General features: G+C 44.6%; 1 protein-coding gene across 2 annotated transcripts in view; it reads left to right on the top strand.

Moving 5' to 3' along the window:
• The window catches only part of ddb1 (damage-specific DNA binding protein 1), a 41294-nt gene extending 36743 nt beyond the window's left edge, over nucleotides 1-4551 (top strand). For both annotated transcript variants that reach the window (XM_049483244.1, XM_049483245.1), the window contains exons 24-27: nucleotides 653-822; nucleotides 2354-2456; nucleotides 2581-2704; nucleotides 3957-4551. In XM_049483244.1, coding sequence (XP_049339201.1) covers nucleotides 653-822; nucleotides 2354-2456; nucleotides 2581-2704; nucleotides 3957-4040 — 481 coding nt within the window. In that variant the 3' untranslated portion in view covers nucleotides 4041-4551. The remainder of the gene's footprint in view (nucleotides 1-652; nucleotides 823-2353; nucleotides 2457-2580; nucleotides 2705-3956) is intronic.
• Nucleotides 4552-18185: the final 13634 nt, after the last annotated feature.

Here is an 18185-nt window from a genome sequence, read left to right as displayed (position 1 = left end):
ACAACTTTACGGGGACCTGGCAGGTCAGGCTTAAGAAAATGGTCTGTAATGTAGGCCAATGGTCTTTGATATATTGTGACATTGTGATTATTAAAGTAACAAAGAACACTGTGACCATAAATGTTATAATCAAGCAACACTGGTCTGTGCAGTGCGCACCTACAGCTCCTCCAGTTGTCCACAGCATAAAATTAAATTCTCGTCACGTTGCTTAACCTCAGCACACCTCAACATTGTTCTTACTTTGTGGGGTGCATATTTGGCAACCTTCGCAAGACAATAGTAACTTTTGGGAAGAAAAATCAGTAAGTACAGGAACCTACAACTCGGAAATGGCGTTAACATAGTTTGTAATTATATCATCAGTATATGTGCACATTATTGGAAAGTTTACCAGCACAGATGGAAAAAAGCAGGACCACTGAAAATCCATTTAGTTCAAGAAAAACATGAGAACTGTTTATATAAAACACAAACGAACGGAAGCATAAAAACGCATTTCTGATATTAAGGCACATGGAAGATGCATGGACAGATATGTCAGTGTATGTGTATTTACCCTACCTCCTCGTTCTGATTGGGTGAGGAAGCTCTGGTCTGATGATCTTAAGGCAGAGGAACATGATCCACTTTCTTGCTCTGTGTTTTTCAGCGCTGCCACCACAGATGAGGAGAGGCAGCATTTGCAGGAGGTGGGCGTGTTCCACTTGGGCGAGTTTGTGAACGTGTTCTGTCACGGTTCTCTAGTCCTGCAGAACCTCGGGGAGAGTTCCACACCTACCCAGGGTTCTGTGCTCTTCGGCACAGTTAACGGCATGATCGGTAAGGAGACTCTACCCCGCAGCACAGCAACTTATCTCACTGTTAACATGTTTTAATAAAGTCTTACATTCAGATTTAATTTCATTCAGTATCGGCAGCAGGTTCAGATCTGCATTTGTGGATTTTTTTCATTTTGTTAAACTTTGTTAAAGTTCTCTAAAAGCTTACAGATACAGGCAGATTGCGGCAGTATGATTAATTCATTGTGGGGGCAGTGTAGCTAATAATTCATGCAAAACATGACCATTACCATATGTAGTGCCTGATTTCTGAGATACAGAGAATGGAATAACAGTCACAGAATTGATTCATAAAAACGTGTTTCAAATATAAAGACAAACATGAGACAATGGAGTGTTAAGATTACCATATTTTTGCATTATAAGGAGCACTTAAAATGCTTTAATTTCCCTAAAAATCATCAGTGTTATCCTTATATATGAATTTCATCAGTCAGATATTAAGGAGCAGTAAAGCCACTCTGCTTACAGATTTATACAGGGGTTTCAGTGAAGTTTCTCCGGTACCGAGGCTGCAGCTGTATTAGCATTAGCATTAGCTAAGCCTTAGCTTTTTCGCCTTTCAGAGTTGAGTGTTATCAGCCTGTAGTCTGCTGCTAACCCCGGCTAGCACTGCTGGAGCAGCATTAGCATTAGCCACTAAGCTCTACCTCTTTCATCGTTCAGAGGTGAATATATATTTTTATTGTGTTAAAACAAGCTTCATAGGATGTACCGATAGCTAATATCGCCCTGGCTTACTGGAACACTCAGGGTTCCTCAGTGTAGCACATTTACTGGGGGCATTTACTAGTGCTAACCGCAGCTAGAGATTAGCCACTAATGCTAATGCTGCTGCACCCAGCCTTATTGGAAATTTGGAAATCTAAGCTTACTGTAAATAAATGGAAGCGCTTTACTGAGAAATCTGTGTAGATTATCATCCAGCGCTCATTTGACTTTAAAGTTCAGTTTTTATTTAATGCATAAAGAAGATCCAAACACAAACGGCACAAACACAAAAAGGGGGAAGGTAATCAAAGGAGGTTCACAGTCAGCATGGTCTCGCTCCTCGTCTTCTTCTGAGACCTTTAATTATCTCTCACCAGTAGTAACAGGCTCACACCCCATTAGTGAATGAGGTGTGTGATTGGCAAAGTACTGTGAGTTCATCTAAATCCCTAACAGGGATTTAAAAAAATGAACATGTAGCTCTATTTGTGACAAAATAACGTGCCCTATATATGGACACCTGAAAAGAGAAACTTGCAAAAAGTCATGGCAGGATTTTATTACATCATTTACAACTGTAATATTATATAGTTTGAAAGACTAAATAATCAAAATAATTAAAATAAAAACTCAAGGGAGTATATATAAGCTGTAAAGGTTTTAAGGTGTTCTTTGTTTTGGGATTAATCTCCATTCTAATAAAGATGCTTAATTCAATATTAAACTCAGACTGATGACCATGAGAATCATATTCAGGCTTTTTATAAATGTTGACTGATTTTATGTTTGTATGTTTTCAGGATTAGTGACGTCTCTGTCAGAAGGCTGGTACAGTTTACTCATGGATTTACAGAACAGGCTCAACAAGGTCATTAAGAGCGTGGGCAAGATCGAGCACAACTTATATCCTTCTGTTAAAGTGTGTGTTTGCTGATATTGCATTGAAACACATCAGACCGTGTTGGTTTTTATGTTAATCTGTTTCGAGTTTCTGTTCTGGACTTGTTAATTCTTTGACTCTGAGCACCTGGAGGTCGTTCAATACGGAGCGGAAGACTGAACAGGCTACAGGCTTCATCGACGGCGATCTGATCGAGAGCTTTTTAGATCTGGGCCGAGCCAAGATGCAGGAGGTTGTCAGCACGCTACAGGTATCACTGTAATATCACCGTAATCTGTAATAGATTTTTTTTTTTTTTTCTTTCAAAATTTAGATCATGATCAGGTTACAAATGAAGATTTGAACAATTTATTTAGCCATAGGCCTTACTAATGAGAAGACAGGCCACTGACCGAGGTATAAATAGGATTTGTTGTAATGCTAATTATCATGGCACCTGTTTATGGATAAAGTCCCACCCTTCATTAAAATCAGCCGAGGAGAGTCAGCATGCTGGAGGGGACCCCTCCCCCAACCCCCTTCCCCTTCTGTTAAAAAGCCCCCCAAAAAATCAAGTTTTTCTGCATTTATGAGCCAAACGTATAAAGGATGATATAAAAACCCTTATGAACAATGATTTTAAATACGTTGTTTAGATGTCTTTAGTCTTGCATGAGATTATATAAGCACCCAGCCACATTGTCAAGATGGCTGCACAGTGCCTTACCTATGAAGACTTTGATTAAGCTCAGAAAACAGTTAGCATCGAGGCTAACACACTCCAAGCGTTCTGAAATACAGTGATTTTAGCTAATGCTCCCAATAAGCTTACAATGCTAGTGATGGGGCATAGTGTTGCTTATTTAAAGAAATTACTATTTTTACACCATTAACAAACTCAAATACCTTCACACTTTACCAGAAGATTTCTGAGGGCCCTGACATTTAAAACGAGGCACTGAACCTGAAAACGTGAAAGCGAACAGGTAGTTTATTTAAAAATACTGTTTATACACACAGTACCTTCAACTAGTTCTCCAGTGCCACGGTCTTGAAATGAAGTCACAGTAATTTGGCTGACCAACACAAACAAATAGGTAGGATAGGGGAACAGATTACAGAACTAATTCTGTGGACATGCTAAAATATTATAGATATTCTCAGCAACACCTGGAATTTATGCAATAAATATGCATATTTATGCTGAAATTACAGTTTGGAACAGTTTGTGTGTTTATTTGTTTTTTTCTTTCTTCTTGGGTTCAACAACCCTATGGGCTGGAGAGCTACTAGTCTGTAGCACTCCCATTACTCCATTACACTTCATTTTTCAGAACAGATTTTTTTTTTTTTTTGGGCCGCGGCCAACCCCTGCTTTACAGTGAAGAGTTTTTTTTTTTTTTTTTTTTTTATTGATCCATTTATTCATTCATAATACATTTGCTCCTCTGCTAACATCAATTTGAATTGTAGAGAAATTGTAGAGAAATTATTTGCTTATTTTTTGGATGTGTGTGTTACAGATTGATGATGGCAGTGGAATGAAGCGGGAGGCCACGGTGGATGAAGTGATTAAAATCGTGGAGGAGCTCACCAGGATCCACTAACCCTGTTGGTCTGAACAACTGCTGTACATAGATATAAATAATCCAACAGGTGTGGGCGAGCAGGAGCGCGAGTGTGTGTGTGTGAGAGAGAGAGAGAGCGCGAGACGGAGAGTGTGTGTGTGTGTGTGTGTTTTGTCTTCATGTTTTGTATGTTTCACTCCTTAAGTCTGAGCTCCTTCTTCTTCCCCTCTACAGAGCCTCCTGCCCTAAAATCCATACACACACACACACAGATACACACCTTCACAGAACAGAATCTGTGAGAACCTATCAGTAATGTATTCTGTACAGTAGGGCCTGAGGGTCAGCTGTGTGGTTTGAATTTTGAGGTGTTAAACTGAGCCGTAGTTCTGCTGTGGTCTTCACTGCACTGCTAGGACGTGTGGTTAGGATGCTCTGACAGCACTGAGGGACAGGTGGAAAGAGCTTCAGTAGACTTTTATCAGTGACGTTTTTGTCTGCGTGATGTTTCTTCAAGTTTTTATTTTAATAAAGCTTGCTTCAGAACCTTCTCCTGCCTCCGGTCTGAGCTTTATTTGACTCTTTAGAGGAATCGGATTTACAGACCACATGTTTAAGGCCCAATCCCATTTCACCTCTTGGCCCTACCACTTACAGGAGTTGGACAATGAAACTGAAACACCTGTCATTTTAGTGTGGGAGGTTTCATGGCTAAATTGGAGCAGCCTGGTGGCCAGTCTTCATTAATTACACATTGCACCAGTAAAAGCAGAGTGTGAAGGTTCAATTAGCAGGGTAAGAGCACAGTTTTACTCAAAATATTGCAATGCGCACAACAATATGGGTGACATACCAGAGTTCAAAAGAGGACAAATTGTTAGTGCATCTGTGACCAAGACAGCAAGTCTTTGTGATGTATCAAGAGCCACAGTATCCAGGGTAATGTCAGCATACCACCAAGAAGAACCAACCACATCCAACAGGATTAACTGTGGACGCTGTAAGAGGAAGCTGTCTGAAAGGGATGTTCGGGTGCTAACCCGGATTGTATCCAAAAAACATAAAACCACGGCTGATCAAATCACGGCAGAATTCAATGTGCACCTCAACTCTCCTGTTTCCACCAGAACTGCTCGTCCAGACAATAAATTATTGTGGTCTAAAACCAGGTGTTTCAGTTTCATTGTCCAACCCCTGTACTTCTACCCCTCTGTTTTCGAGTGTACGTCTTCCTCTTGGAACAGAGTTAAGAGGGGAAGGAGTGAAATCCTCCACCTAAGAAATCGGACAACCCTTCAAGCACCTGATACGTCATCAGGAGCGCTAACGTTCAGTAACCGAGCTGCTGCTGGTTAACTAGTTAACTTTAGGGCATCGTATGTCTTCAGAAAGGAGGGAGATGGTGCAGAAATGAATTATTATTGTCCGTTCCTTAATTCTTCTGTGAAGGGGAGCTGAAATTAGCTTTAATTTTATTTCATTTTCTGTCCGTTCATCCTTAAATGCTGCAGCCCCTGCTGTCTGTTGCACCATTTAAGGTGGAACGGGAAAGCTAGCTAGCTAGCTAGCTTACCTTCTGAGACAAACTACTAGTGATCTTTTTATAAAGGCTTGTTATAGAGAATTTGGCCATAAAACATTGCAACTACACATTAAACCATGGTAATATGGTGCTAATTGTTACTTTTAACAAGGAACATGTTTACAATTTTGTGTTTCTTACCAGTGATTCTCATACCCCTCGGTTTGAAGTGTGAATCAGAAAAATCTCAGTTTAAAGGGCAAACAAGCCGTATCCCTTGCCCTAATCTACCCCTCCAGCCCGACAAGAATCAGGACAGCCCTACCCCTTGGTGTGCACATGAAAAACAGAGGGGTAGGGCCAAGGGGTGAAATGGGACTGGGCCTAATAGTGACAACACAAGACTTGCAATCTCACTAAAGACCTATTCATTTATACACGTCATGCTACAACTTTCTTGTTACAAAAGGAAAATTTCCATTTTTCTAATTTAGGGCTGTACGATATTGGAAAAAATTACATTGCAAATGCTCTTTTAAACAATGCAGGGCCCATGATGTCACCAGCCCCGCCCTCACCCGAGCGCTGTCTCGTAAGAGTTAAGTCAGATTAAGTTAAGTTAAGTTAGCACCGAGCACTCAAAACCCGAGGAAAACAGCAAAACAACAGTAATCGGCCCTTTAATCAGGCATTAAATTGCTTTTTAAAAGGTAAATAAGAGCTTTTTTCTGGAATTAAAAGCGTCAATTCAGCTGTAACTGTAAATATCTGCACTGCAAAAGTGTGCTGGACTGAGCTGCACAGCTTTCCACACGTGTGTTTACAAGCACGTGCCCAACCATGTGGATGGAGGCCATGCGGTTACCTCGTGTTTACTCCTGCCCCCCTCTCCCTCACGCTTCTCAGGCAGCAGCGACAGTCACAGAGACACAGAGACAGCGCTGTGTATCTACTTTGTGTCAAGAATCAAGATGTTGCAACATGATGTGTTTGATATAACTGCCTTAAGTGACAACACACGACTATTGTGCATGCGCACATCGCAATGACTATGCTTAAAATATATATATATATCTATATATTATGCAGCCCTATTTTAAATACATAACAACTGCATTAGATACACATAATTTAAAGTGTCAAAACACTGACTTCTGAGGAAATATACTCAGTATAAATACAGGAACAGTCAAAAGTTTGGAGATACCTCTTCTCATTTAAGATTTTTTTTCGTTTTTATGACTTTCCACATTGTGAATTTAAAATTGAAGACTATATAGAAACTATACAGGAACACATACAGAATTATTTTATGAATAAAAAGTGTAAGAAACCAGAATATGTTTTATACTGTAGATTCTTCTAAGTCTCACATTTATCTTTGAGGACAGATCTGCACACTCTTGGTATTTTAATCTCAATGTCTTTATGAGGAAGATTCACCTGGAATAGTTTTCCCAGCATCTTGAAGGAGTGTCAAGATGGCTGATTGGCTGAATCTGGAGTGATGAATCTTTATATATATATATATATATATATATATATATATATATATATATATATATATATATATATATATATATAAATTCATTTTATTTGTTTTATTTATTTTTTTTTTTACCAAAGAAATTCTTTGAGACACTGTGATAGGGTTAGCGGGTCTACCCATCACCAGGACTGTGTAAAGACACTGGGACTTGTAAAGTTGTGTAAAAGCCTAGGAACAGAGGTATTGGTAATTGGTGTATATGTGTACTTACCTGTGGGTGTGATCTTTGTGCTGATTCTATGGGGAGTGCGGGCGCCTTCCAGGGCTTCTTCTTATACTGGCCGGTAGAGCCCACGGCTTTGTGTAGAAGGGGGGGAGGTAAAGTCCCGGAACCTGTGGAGGGGAGACAAAGAAAAGGGTTAGAGGTGGAAAAACAAATTGTATATACTTACCGGTAAATGAACTAGTGTATTGTATGTGTTATGTGTTTATTGTCTATCGAGTTAATGTTTTGTTTGTTTGTTTGGTTCTTATGTAGCCCTACCCGCCAGAAGATTAGTCTGGTCTGACTGATTGGGGCGGGGCTTGGTGTATAAATCTGCAGGGGGGATTCATTGAGGGGTCTCTCATTGAATGTGGGTGGTGTCTATGCGGCCCTGCGGCCTCAGACACTCGCTGGCAGATGCAATGCCAGAATAGGGACTGAGTAATCTGGGCAGAGAATGTATGTTAGTCCCTAAATATTTTCATTGCGTTTATTTTTTTCTTTTTACAGTTTTTCTTTTCTCTTTTTCTATTCACTTGTATAATACGAAATAAACAATCACTTAAAGTGTGCAACTTACATCTGGAGTCAGACCTGATCCATGCGGGGAAAAATCTACCGCTCTTTCCGTTTTCCAAACCTGAGCACTTTGTCACATCTTCACAGACACTTTTAACTTTTACTTCACTGGGTCACGTTTCTTTCGTTGCCAGCAGAGGGTGGCACTGCTTCTGTAATGAATGTGTGATGTACGTGCTGAAAGATGTGATTTTTTTGTGATGATTTATTTTTTATTTTTTCATATATATTTTTTCCGCAATCAGTATGATAGTATAGCTTTTAAATTGGTGGTTTAATTTAAAGGAAACCGATGCTCAAATTAGGATTTTAAGGCTGAGTTTTAATTATGTTTCTTGTGTAATTGTGAAATACTTAAAATTATTACTTTCATTTTATCATTCTTCACTCTGAAGCACCTGAGTGTTACTAAAATAAACTTGACCCCTCTTTATTTCTCTAACACCTTTGGACACAACACTCAGTCTGACCTGTCCACAGTATATCACAGTAGAGAATATAAAAAAATCCTGTATTTTATGAGGAGTGATGCTGCAGGGTGTGATGCTGTGAGGAGTGATGTTTTGGAGTGATGCTGCAGGGAGTGATACAGTGAGGAGTGATGTTTTGGAGTGATGCTGCAGGGAGTGATGCTGCAGGGAGTGAAGTTTTAGAGTGATGCTGCAGGGTGTGATGCTGTGAGGAGTGAAGTTTTAGAGTGATGCTGCAGGGTGTGATGTTTTAGAGTGATGCAGCAGGGTCTGATGCTGCAGGGAGTGATGTTTTGGAGTGATGCTGCAGGGAGTGATGTTTTGGAGTGATGCAGCAGGGTCTGATGCTGTGAGGAGTGATGTTTTGGAGTGATGCTGCAGGGAGTGAAGTTTTAGAGTGATGCAGCAGGGTCTGATGCTGTGAGGAGTGATGTTTTGGAGTGATGCTGTGAGGAGTGAAGTTTTAGAGTGATGCTGCAGGGTGTGATGCTGTGAGGAGTGAAGTTTTAGAGTGATGCTGCAGGGTGTGATGCTGTGAGGAGTGAAGTTTTAGAGTGATGCTGCAGGGTGTGATGTTTTAGAGTGATGCTGCAGGGTCTGATGCTGCAGGGAGTGATGTTTTAGAGTGATGCTGTGAGGAGTGAAGTTTTAGAGTGATGCTGCAGGGTGTGATGTTTTAGAGTGATGCTGCAGGGTCTGATGCTGCAGGGAGTGATGTTTTGGAGTGATGCAGCAGGGTCTGATGCTGTGAGGAGTGATGTTTTGGAGTGATGCTGCAGGGAGTGATGTTTTGGAGTGATGCAGCAGGGTCTGATGCTGTGAGGAGTGATGTTTTGGAGTGATGCTGCAGGGAGTGAAGTTTTAGAGTGATGCTGCAGGGTGTGAAGTTTTAGAGTGATGCTGCAGGGTGTGATGCTGTGAGGACTGAAGTTTTAGAGTGATGCTGCAGGGTGTGATGTTTTAGAGTGATGCTGCAGGGTGTGATGTTTTAGAGTGATGCTGCAGGGTCTGATGCTGCAGGGAGTGATGTTTTGGAGTGATGCTGCAGGGAGTGATGTTTTGGAGTGATGCAGCAGGGTCTGATGCTGTGAGGAGTGATGTTTTGGAGTGATGCTGCAGGGAGTGAAGTTTTAGAGTGATGCAGCAGGGTCTGATGCTGTGAGGAGTGATGTTTTGGAGTGATGCTGTGAGGAGTGAAGTTTTAGAGTGATGCTGCAGGGTGTGATGCTGTGAGGAGTGAAGTTTTAGAGTGATGCTGCAGGGTGTGATGCTGTGAGGAGTGAAGTTTTAGAGTGATGCTGCAGGGTGTGATGTTTTAGAGTGATGCTGCAGGTTCTGATGCTGCAGGGAGTGATGTTTTAGAGTGATGCTGTGAGGAGTGAAGTTTTAGAGTGATGCTGCAGGGTGTGATGCTGCAGGGAGTGATGTTTTGGAGTGATGCAGCAGGGTCTGATGCTGTGAGGAGTGATGTTTTGGAGTGATGCTGCAGGGAGTGATGTTTTAGAGTGATGCTGCAGGGTGTGATGCTGTGAGGAGTGATGTTTTGGAGTGATGCTGCAGGGTGTGATGCTGTGAGGAGTGATGTTTTGGAGTGATGCTGCAGGGAGTGATGTTTTGGAGTGATGCAGCAGGGTCTGATGCTGTGAGGAGTGATGTTTTGGAGTGATGCTGCAGGGAGTGATGTTTTAGAGTGATGCTGCAGGGTGTGATGCTGTGAGGAGTGATGTTTTGGAGTGATGCTGCAGGGAGTGATGTTTTGGAGTGATGCTGCAGGGTGTGATGCTGTGAGGAGTGATGTTTTGGAGTGATGCTGTGAGGAGTGATGTTTTGGAGTGATGCTGCAGGGAGTGATGTTTTGGAGTGATGCAGCAGGGTTTGATGCTGTGAGGAGTGATGCTGCAGGGAGTGATGTTTTAGAGTGATGCTGCAGGGTCTGATGCTGCAGGGAGTGATGTTTTGGAGTGATGCTGTGAGGAGTGATGTTTTGGAGTTATGCTGCAGGGTGTGATGTTTTAGAGTGATGCTGCAGGGTCTGATAATGTGAGGAGTGATGTTTTAGAGTGATGCTGCAGGGAGTGATGTTTTAGAGTGATGCTGCAGGGTCTGATGCTGCAGGGAGTGATGTTTTGGAGTGATGCTGTGAGGAGTGATGTTTTGGAGTGATGCTGCAGGGTGTGATGCTGTGAGGAGTGAAGTTTTAGAGTGATGCTGCAGGGTGTGATGTTTTAGAGTGATGCTGCAGGGTCTGATGCTGCAGGGAGTGATGTTTTAGAGTGATGCTGTGAGGAGTGAAGTTTTAGAGTGATGCTGCAGGGTGTGATGTTTTAGAGTGATGCTGCAGGGTCTGATGCTGCAGGGAGTGATGTTTTGGAGTGATGCTGCAGGGAGTGATGTTTTGGAGTGATGCAGCAGGGTCTGATGCTGTGAGGAGTGATGTTTTGGAGTGATGCTGCAGGGAGTGATGTTTTGGAGTGATGCTGCAGGGTGTGATGCTGTGAGGAGTGATGTTTTGGAGTGATGCTGTGAGGAGTGATGTTTTGGAGTGATGCTGCAGGGAGTGATGTTTTGGAGTGATGCAGCAGGGTTTGATGCTGTGAGGAGTGATGCTGCAGGGAGTGATGTTTTAGAGTGATGCTGCAGGGTCTGATGCTGCAGGGAGTGATGTTTTGGAGTGATGCTGTGAGGAGTGATGTTTTGGAGTTATGCTGCAGGGTGTGATGTTTTAGAGTGATGCTGCAGGGTCTGATAATGTGAGGAGTGATGTTTTAGAGTGATGCTGCAGGGAGTGATGTTTTAGAGTGATGCTGCAGGGTCTGATGCTGCAGGGAGTGATGTTTTGGAGTGATGCTGTGAGGAGTGATGTTTTGGAGTGATGCTGCAGGGTGTGATGCTGTGAGGAGTGAAGTTTTAGAGTGATGCTGCAGGGTGTGATGTTTTAGAGTGATGCTGCAGGGTCTGATGCTGCAGGGAGTGATGTTTTAGAGTGATGCTGTGAGGAGTGAAGTTTTAGAGTGATGCTGCAGGGTGTGATGTTTTAGAGTGATGCTGCAGGGTCTGATGCTGCAGGGAGTGATGTTTTGGAGTGATGCTGCAGGGAGTGATGTTTTGGAGTGATGCAGCAGGGTCTGATGCTGTGAGGAGTGATGTTTTGGAGTGATGCTGCAGGGAGTGATGTTTTAGAGTGATGCTGCAGGGTGTGATGCTGTGAGGAGTGATGTTTTGGAGTGATCCTGCAGGGTGTGATGCTGTGAGGAGTGATGTTTTGGAGTGATGCTGTGAGGAGTGATGTTTTGGAGTGATGCTGCAGGGAGTGATGTTTTGGAGTGATGCAGCAGGGTTTGATGCTGTGAGGAGTGATGCTGCAGGGAGTGATGTTTTAGAGTGATGCTGCAGGGTCTGATGCTGCAGGGAGTGATGTTTTGGAGTGATGCTGTGAGGAGTGATGTTTTGGAGTTATGCTGCAGGGTGTGATGTTTTAGAGTGATGCTGCAGGGTCTGATAATGTGAGGAGTGATGTTTTAGAGTGATGCTGCAGGGAGTGATGTTTTAGAGTGATGCTGCAGGGTCTGATGCTGCAGGGAGTGATGTTTTGGAGTGATGCTGTGAGGAGTGATGTTTTGGAGTGATGCTGCAGTGTGTGATGCTGTGAGGAGTGATGTTTTAGAGTGATGCTGCAGGGAGTGATGTTTTAGAGTGATGCTGCAGGGTCTGATGCTGCAGGGAGTGATGTTTTGGAGTGATGCTGTGAGGAGTGATGTTTTGGAGTGATGCTGCAGGGAGTGATGTTTTAGAGTGATGCTGCAGGGTCTGATGCTGCAGGGAGTGATGTTTTAGAGTGATGCTGCAGGGTCTGATGCTGTGAGTAGTGATGTTTTGGAGTGATGCTGTGAGGAGTGATGTTTTGGAGTGATGCTGCAGGGTCTGATGCTGCAGGGAGTGATGTTTTGGAGTGATGCTGTGAGGAGTGATGTTTTGGAGTGATGCTGTGAGGAGTGATGTTTTGGAGTGATGCTGCAGGGTGTGATACTGCAGGGAGAGAGATTTTGAGGAGTGGTGCTGCTGGGTGTGATACTGTGTGGTGTGATGTTTTGGAGTGATGTTTTGGAGTGATACTTTCGGGAGTGATGCTGTGAGGAGTGATGTTTTGGAGTGATGCTGCAGGGAGTGAAGTTTTAGAGTGATGCTGCAGGGTGTGAAGTTTTAGAGTGATGCTGCAGGGTGTGATGCTGTGAGGACTGAAGTTTTAGAGTGATGCTGCCGGGTGTGATGTTTTAGAGTGATGCTGCAGGGTGTGATGTTTTAGAGTGATGCTGCAGGGTCTGATGCTGCAGGGAGTGATGTTTTGGAGTGATGCTGTGAGGAGTGATGTTTTGGAGTGATGCTGCAGGGAGTGATGTTTTGGAGTGATGCTGTGAGGAGTGATGTTTTGGAGTGATGCTGCAGGGTGTGATGTTTTAGAGTGATGCTGCAGGGTGTGATGCTGTGAGGAGTGATGTTTTAGAGTGATGCTGCAGGGAGTGATGTTTTAGAGTGATGCTGCAGGGTCTGATGCTGCAGGGAGTGATGTTTTGGAGTGATGCTGTGAGGAGTGATGTTTTGGAGTGATGCTGCAGGGAGTGATGTTTTAGATTGATGCTGCAGGGTCTGATAATGTGAGGAGTGATGGTTTGGAGTGATGCTGTGAGTAGTGATGTTTTGGAGTGATGCTGCAGGGTGTGATGTTTTAGATTGATGCTGCAGGGTCTGATGCTGCAGGGAGTGATGTTTTGGAGTGATGCTGCAGGGTCTGATGCTGTGAGGAGTGATGCTGTGAGGAGTGATGTTTTGGAGTGATGCTGCAGGGTCTGATGCTGTGAGGAGTGATGTTTTGGAGTGATGCTGTGAGGAGTGATGTTTTGGAGTGATGCTGCAGGGAGTGATGTTTTGGAGTGATGCTGTGAGGAGTGATGTTTTGGAGTGATGCTGTGAGGAGTGATGTTTTGGAGTGATGCTGCAGGGAGTGATGTTTTAGAGTGATGCAGCAGGGTCTGATGCTGTGAGGAGTGATGTTTTGGAGTGATGCTGTGAGGAGTGAAGTTTTAGAGTGATGCTGCAGGGTGTGATGCTGTGAGGAGTGAAGTTTTAGAGTGATGCTGCAGGGTGTGATGCTGTGAGGAGTGAAGTTTTAGAGTGATGCTGCAGGGTGTGATGTTTTAGAGTGATGCTGCAGGGTCTGATGCTGCAGGGAGTGATGTTTTAGAGTGATGCTGTGAGGAGTGAAGTTTTAGAGTGATGCTGCAGGGTGTGATGTTTTAGAGTGATGCTGCAGGGTCTGATGCTGCAGGGAGTGATGTTTTGGAGTGATGCAGCAGGGTCTGATGCTGTGAGGAGTGATGTTTTGGAGTGATGCTGCAGGGAGTGATGTTTTAGAGTGATGCTGCAGGGTGTGATGCTGTGAGGAGTGATGTTTTGGAGTGATGCTGCAGGGTGTGATGCTGTGAGGAGTGATGTTTTGGAGTGATGCTGCAGGGAGTGATGTTTTGGAGTGATGCAGCAGGGTCTGATGCTGTGAGGAGTGATGTTTTGGAGTGATGCTGCAGGGAGTGAAGTTTTAGAGTGATGCTGCAGGGTGTGAAGTTTTAGAGTGATGCTGCAGGGTGTGATGCTGTGAGGACTGAAGTTTTAGAGTGATGCTGCAGGGTGTGATGTTTTAGAGTGATGCTGCAGGGTGTGATGTTTTAGAGTGATGCTGCAGGGTGTGATGCTGTGAGGAGTGAAGTTTTAGAGTGATGCTACAGGGTGTGATGGTTTAGAGTGATGCTGCAGGGTCTGATGCTGCAGGGAGTGATGTTTTGGAGTGATGCTGCAGGGAGTGATGTTTTGGAGTGATGCAGCAGGGTCTGATGCTGTGAGGAGTGATGTTTTGGAGTGATGCTGCAGGGAGTGAAGTTTTAGAGTGATGCAGCAGGGTCTGATGCTGTGAGGAGTGATGTTTTGGAGTGATGCTGTGAGGAGTGAAGTTTTAGAGTGATGCTGCAGGGTGTGATGCTGTGAGGAGTGAAGTTTTAGAGTGATGCTGCAGGGTGTGATGCTGTGAGGAGTGAAGTTTTAGAGTGATGCTGCAGGGTGTGATGTTTTAGAGTGATGCTGCAGGGTCTGATGCTGCAGGGAGTGATGTTTTAGAGTGATGCTGTGAGGAGTGAAGTTTTAGAGTGATGCTGCAGGGTGTGATGCTGCAGGGAGTGATGTTTTGGAGTGATGCAGCAGGGTCTGATGCTGTGAGGAGTGATGTTTTGGAGTGATGCTGCAGGGAGTGATGTTTTAGAGTGATGCTGCAGGGTGTGATGCTGTGAGGAGTGATGTTTTGGAGTGATGCTGCAGGGTGTGATGCTGTGAGGAGTGATGTTTTGGAGTGATGCTGCAGGGAGTGATGTTTTGGAGTGATGCAGCAGGGTCTGATGCTGTGACGAGTGATGTTTTGGAGTGATGCTGCAGGGAGTGATGTTTTAGAGTGATGCTGCAGGGTGTGATGCTGTGAGGAGTGATGTTTTGGAGTGATGCTGCAGGGAGTGATGTTTTGGAGTGATGCTGCAGGGTGTGATGCTGTGAGGAGTGATGTTTTGGAGTGATGCTGTGAGGAGTGATGTTTTGGAGTGATGCTGCAGGGAGTGATGTTTTGGAGTGATGCTGCAGGGAGTGATGTTTTAGAGTGATGCTGCAGGGTGTGATGCTGTGAGGAGTGATGTTTTGGAGTGATGCTGCAGGGTGTGATGCTGTGAGGAGTGATGTTTTGGAGTGATGCTGCAGGGAGTGATGTTTTGGAGTGATGCAGCAGGGTCTGATGCTGTGAGGAGTGATGTTTTGGAGTGATGCTGCAGGGAGTGATGTTTTAGAGTGATGCTGCAGGGTGTGATGCTGTGAGGAGTGATGTTTTGGAGTGATGCTGCAGGGAGTGATGTTTTGGAGTGATGCTGCAGGGTGTGATGCTGTGAGGAGTGATGTTTTGGAGTGATGCTGTGAGGAGTGATGTTTTGGAGTGATGCTGCAGGGAGTGATGTTTTGGAGTGATGCAGCAGGGTTTGATGCTGTGAGGAGTGATGCTGCAGGGAGTGATGTTTTAGAGTGATGCTGCAGGGTCTGATGCTGCAGGGAGTGATGCTGTGAGGAGTGATGTTTTGGAGTTATGCTGCAGGGTGTGATGTTTTAGAGTGATGCTGCAGGGTCTGATAATGTGAGGAGTGATGTTTTAGAGTGATGCTGTGAGGAGTGATGTTTTGGAGTGATGCTGCAGGGTGTGATGCTGTGAGGAGTGAAGTTTTAGAGTGATGCTGCAGGGTGTGATGTTTTAGAGTGATGCTGCAGGGTCTGATGCTGCAGGGAGTGATGTTTTAGAGTGATGCTGTGAGGAGTGAAGTTTTAGAGTGATGCTGCAGGGTGTGATGTTTTAGAGTGATGCTGCAGGGTCTGATGCTGCAGGGAGTGATGTTTTGGAGTGATGCTGCAGGGAGTGATGTTTTGGAGTGATGCAGCAGGGTCTGATGCTGTGAGGAGTGATGTTTTGGAGTGATGCTGCAGGGAGTGATGTTTTAGAGTGATGCTGCAGGGTGTGATGCTGTGAGGAGTGATGTTTTGGAGTGATGCTGCAGGGTGTGATAATGTGAGGAGTGATGTTTTAGAGTGATGCTGCAGGGAGTGATGTTTTAGAGTGATGCTGCAGGGTCTGATGCTGCAGGGAGTGATGTTTTGGAGTGATGCTGTGAGGAGTGATGTTTTGGAGTGATGCTGTGAGGAGTGATGTTTTGGAGTGATGCTGCAGGGAGTGATGTTTTGGAGTGATGCAGCAGGGTTTGATGCTGTGAGGAGTGATGCTGCAGGGAGTGATGTTTTAGAGTGATGCTGCAGGGTCTGATGCTGCAGGGAGTGATGTTTTGGAGTGATGCTGTGAGGAGTGATGTTTTGGAGTTATGCTGCAGGGTGTGATGTTTTAGAGTGATGCTGCAGGGTCTGATAATGTGAGGAGTGATGTTTTAGAGTGATGCTGCAGGGAGTGATGTTTTAGAGTGATGCTGCAGGGTCTGATGCTGCAGGGAGTGATGTTTTGGAGTGATGCTGTGAGGAGTGATGTTTTGGAGTGATGCTGCAGGGAGTGATGTTTTAGAGTGATGCTGCAGGGTCTGATGCTGCAGGGAGTGATGTTTTAGAGTGATGCTGCAGGGTCTGATGCTGTGAGTAGTGATGTTTTGGAGTGATGCTGTGAGGAGTGATGTTTTGGAGTGATGCTGCAGGGAGTGATGTTTTAGAGTGATGCTGCAGGGTCTGATGCTGCAGGGAGTGATGTTTTGGAGTGATGCTGTGAGGAGTGATGTTTTGGAGTGATGCTGTGAGGAGTGATGTTTTGGAGTGATGCTGCAGGGTGTGATACTGCAGGGAGAGAGATTTTGAGGAGTGGTGCTGCTGGGTGTGATACTGTGTGGTGTGATGTTTTGGAGTGATGTTTTGGAGTGATACTTTCGGGAGTGATGCTGTGAGGAGTGATGTTTTGGAGTGATGCTGCAGGGAGTGAAGTTTTAGAGTGATGCTGCAGGGTGTGAAGTTTTAGAGTGATGCTGCAGGGTGTGATGTTTTAGAGTGATGCTGCAGGGTGTGATGTTTTAGAGTGATGCTGCAGGGTCTGATGCTGCAGGGAGTGATGTTTTGGAGTGATGCTGTGAGGAGTGATGTTTTGGAGTGATGCTGCAGGGAGTGATGTTTTGGAGTGATGCTGTGAGGAGTGATGTTTTGGAGTGATGCTGCAGGGTGTGATGTTTTAGAGTGATGCTGCAGGGTGTGATGCTGTGAGGAGTGATGTTTTAGAGTGATGCTGCAGGGAGTGATGTTTTAGAGTGATGCTGCAGGGTCTGATGCTGCAGGGAGTGATGTTTTGGAGTGATGCTGTGAGGAGTGATGTTTTGGAGTGATGCTGCAGGGAGTGATGTTTTAGATTGATGCTGCAGGGTCTGATAATGTGAGGAGTGATGGTTTGGAGTGATGCTGTGAGTAGTGATGTTTTGGAGTGATGCTGCAGGGTGTGATGTTTTAGATTGATGCTGCAGGGTCTGATGCTGCAGGGAGTGATGTTTTGGAGTGATGCTGCAGGGTCTGATGCTGTGAGGAGTGATGCTGTGAGGAGTGATGTTTTGGAGTGATGCTGCAGGGAGTGATGTTTTAGAGTGATGCTGCAGGGTCTGATGCTGTGAGGAGTGATGTTTTGGAGTGATGCTGCAGGGTCTGATGCTGTGAGGAGTGATGTTTTGGAGTGATGCTGTGAGGAGTGATGTTTTGGAGTGATGCTGCAGGGAGTGATGTTTTGGAGTGATGCTGTGAGGAGTGATGTTTTGGAGTGATGCTGTGAGGAGTGATGTTTTGGAGTGATGCTGCAGGGAGTGATGTTTTGGAGTGATGCTGCAGGGTGTGATACTGCAGGGAGAGAGATTTTGAGGAGTGGTGCTGCTGGGTGGTGTGATGTGTGGTGTGATGTTTTGGAGTGATGTTTTGGAGTGATACTTTTGGGAGTGATGCTGTGAGGAGTGATGTTTTGGAGTGATGCTGCAGGGAGTGATGTTTTGGAGTGATGCTTTCGGGAGTGATGTTTTGGAGTGATACTTTCGGGAGTGATGCTGCGAGGAGTGATGTTTTGGAGTGATGCTGCAGGGAGTGATACTGTGGGCTGCATTCAGCCCTTTGAGTAAGAGCACGGCTCACTGGAGGGCGATGCAATTAGTTTTCATCTTCAGCTCCACGGTGGAGGCGAGAGCCTAATTCCATCTCCAATATCTACATATTCCTGTAAAGCCTCCAATTAGTGTCTGAGAGAGTGTAGAGCTGAGGTTGGGAACGAGGC

This window comes from Astyanax mexicanus, chromosome 9 (genome assembly GCF_023375975.1).
Source record: "Astyanax mexicanus isolate ESR-SI-001 chromosome 9, AstMex3_surface, whole genome shotgun sequence".
Lineage (NCBI taxonomy): Eukaryota > Metazoa > Chordata > Actinopteri > Characiformes > Acestrorhamphidae > Astyanax > Astyanax mexicanus.
The sequence above is the reverse complement of the archived record's forward strand: the minus strand, read 5'-3'. Positions and strand labels throughout refer to the sequence as shown.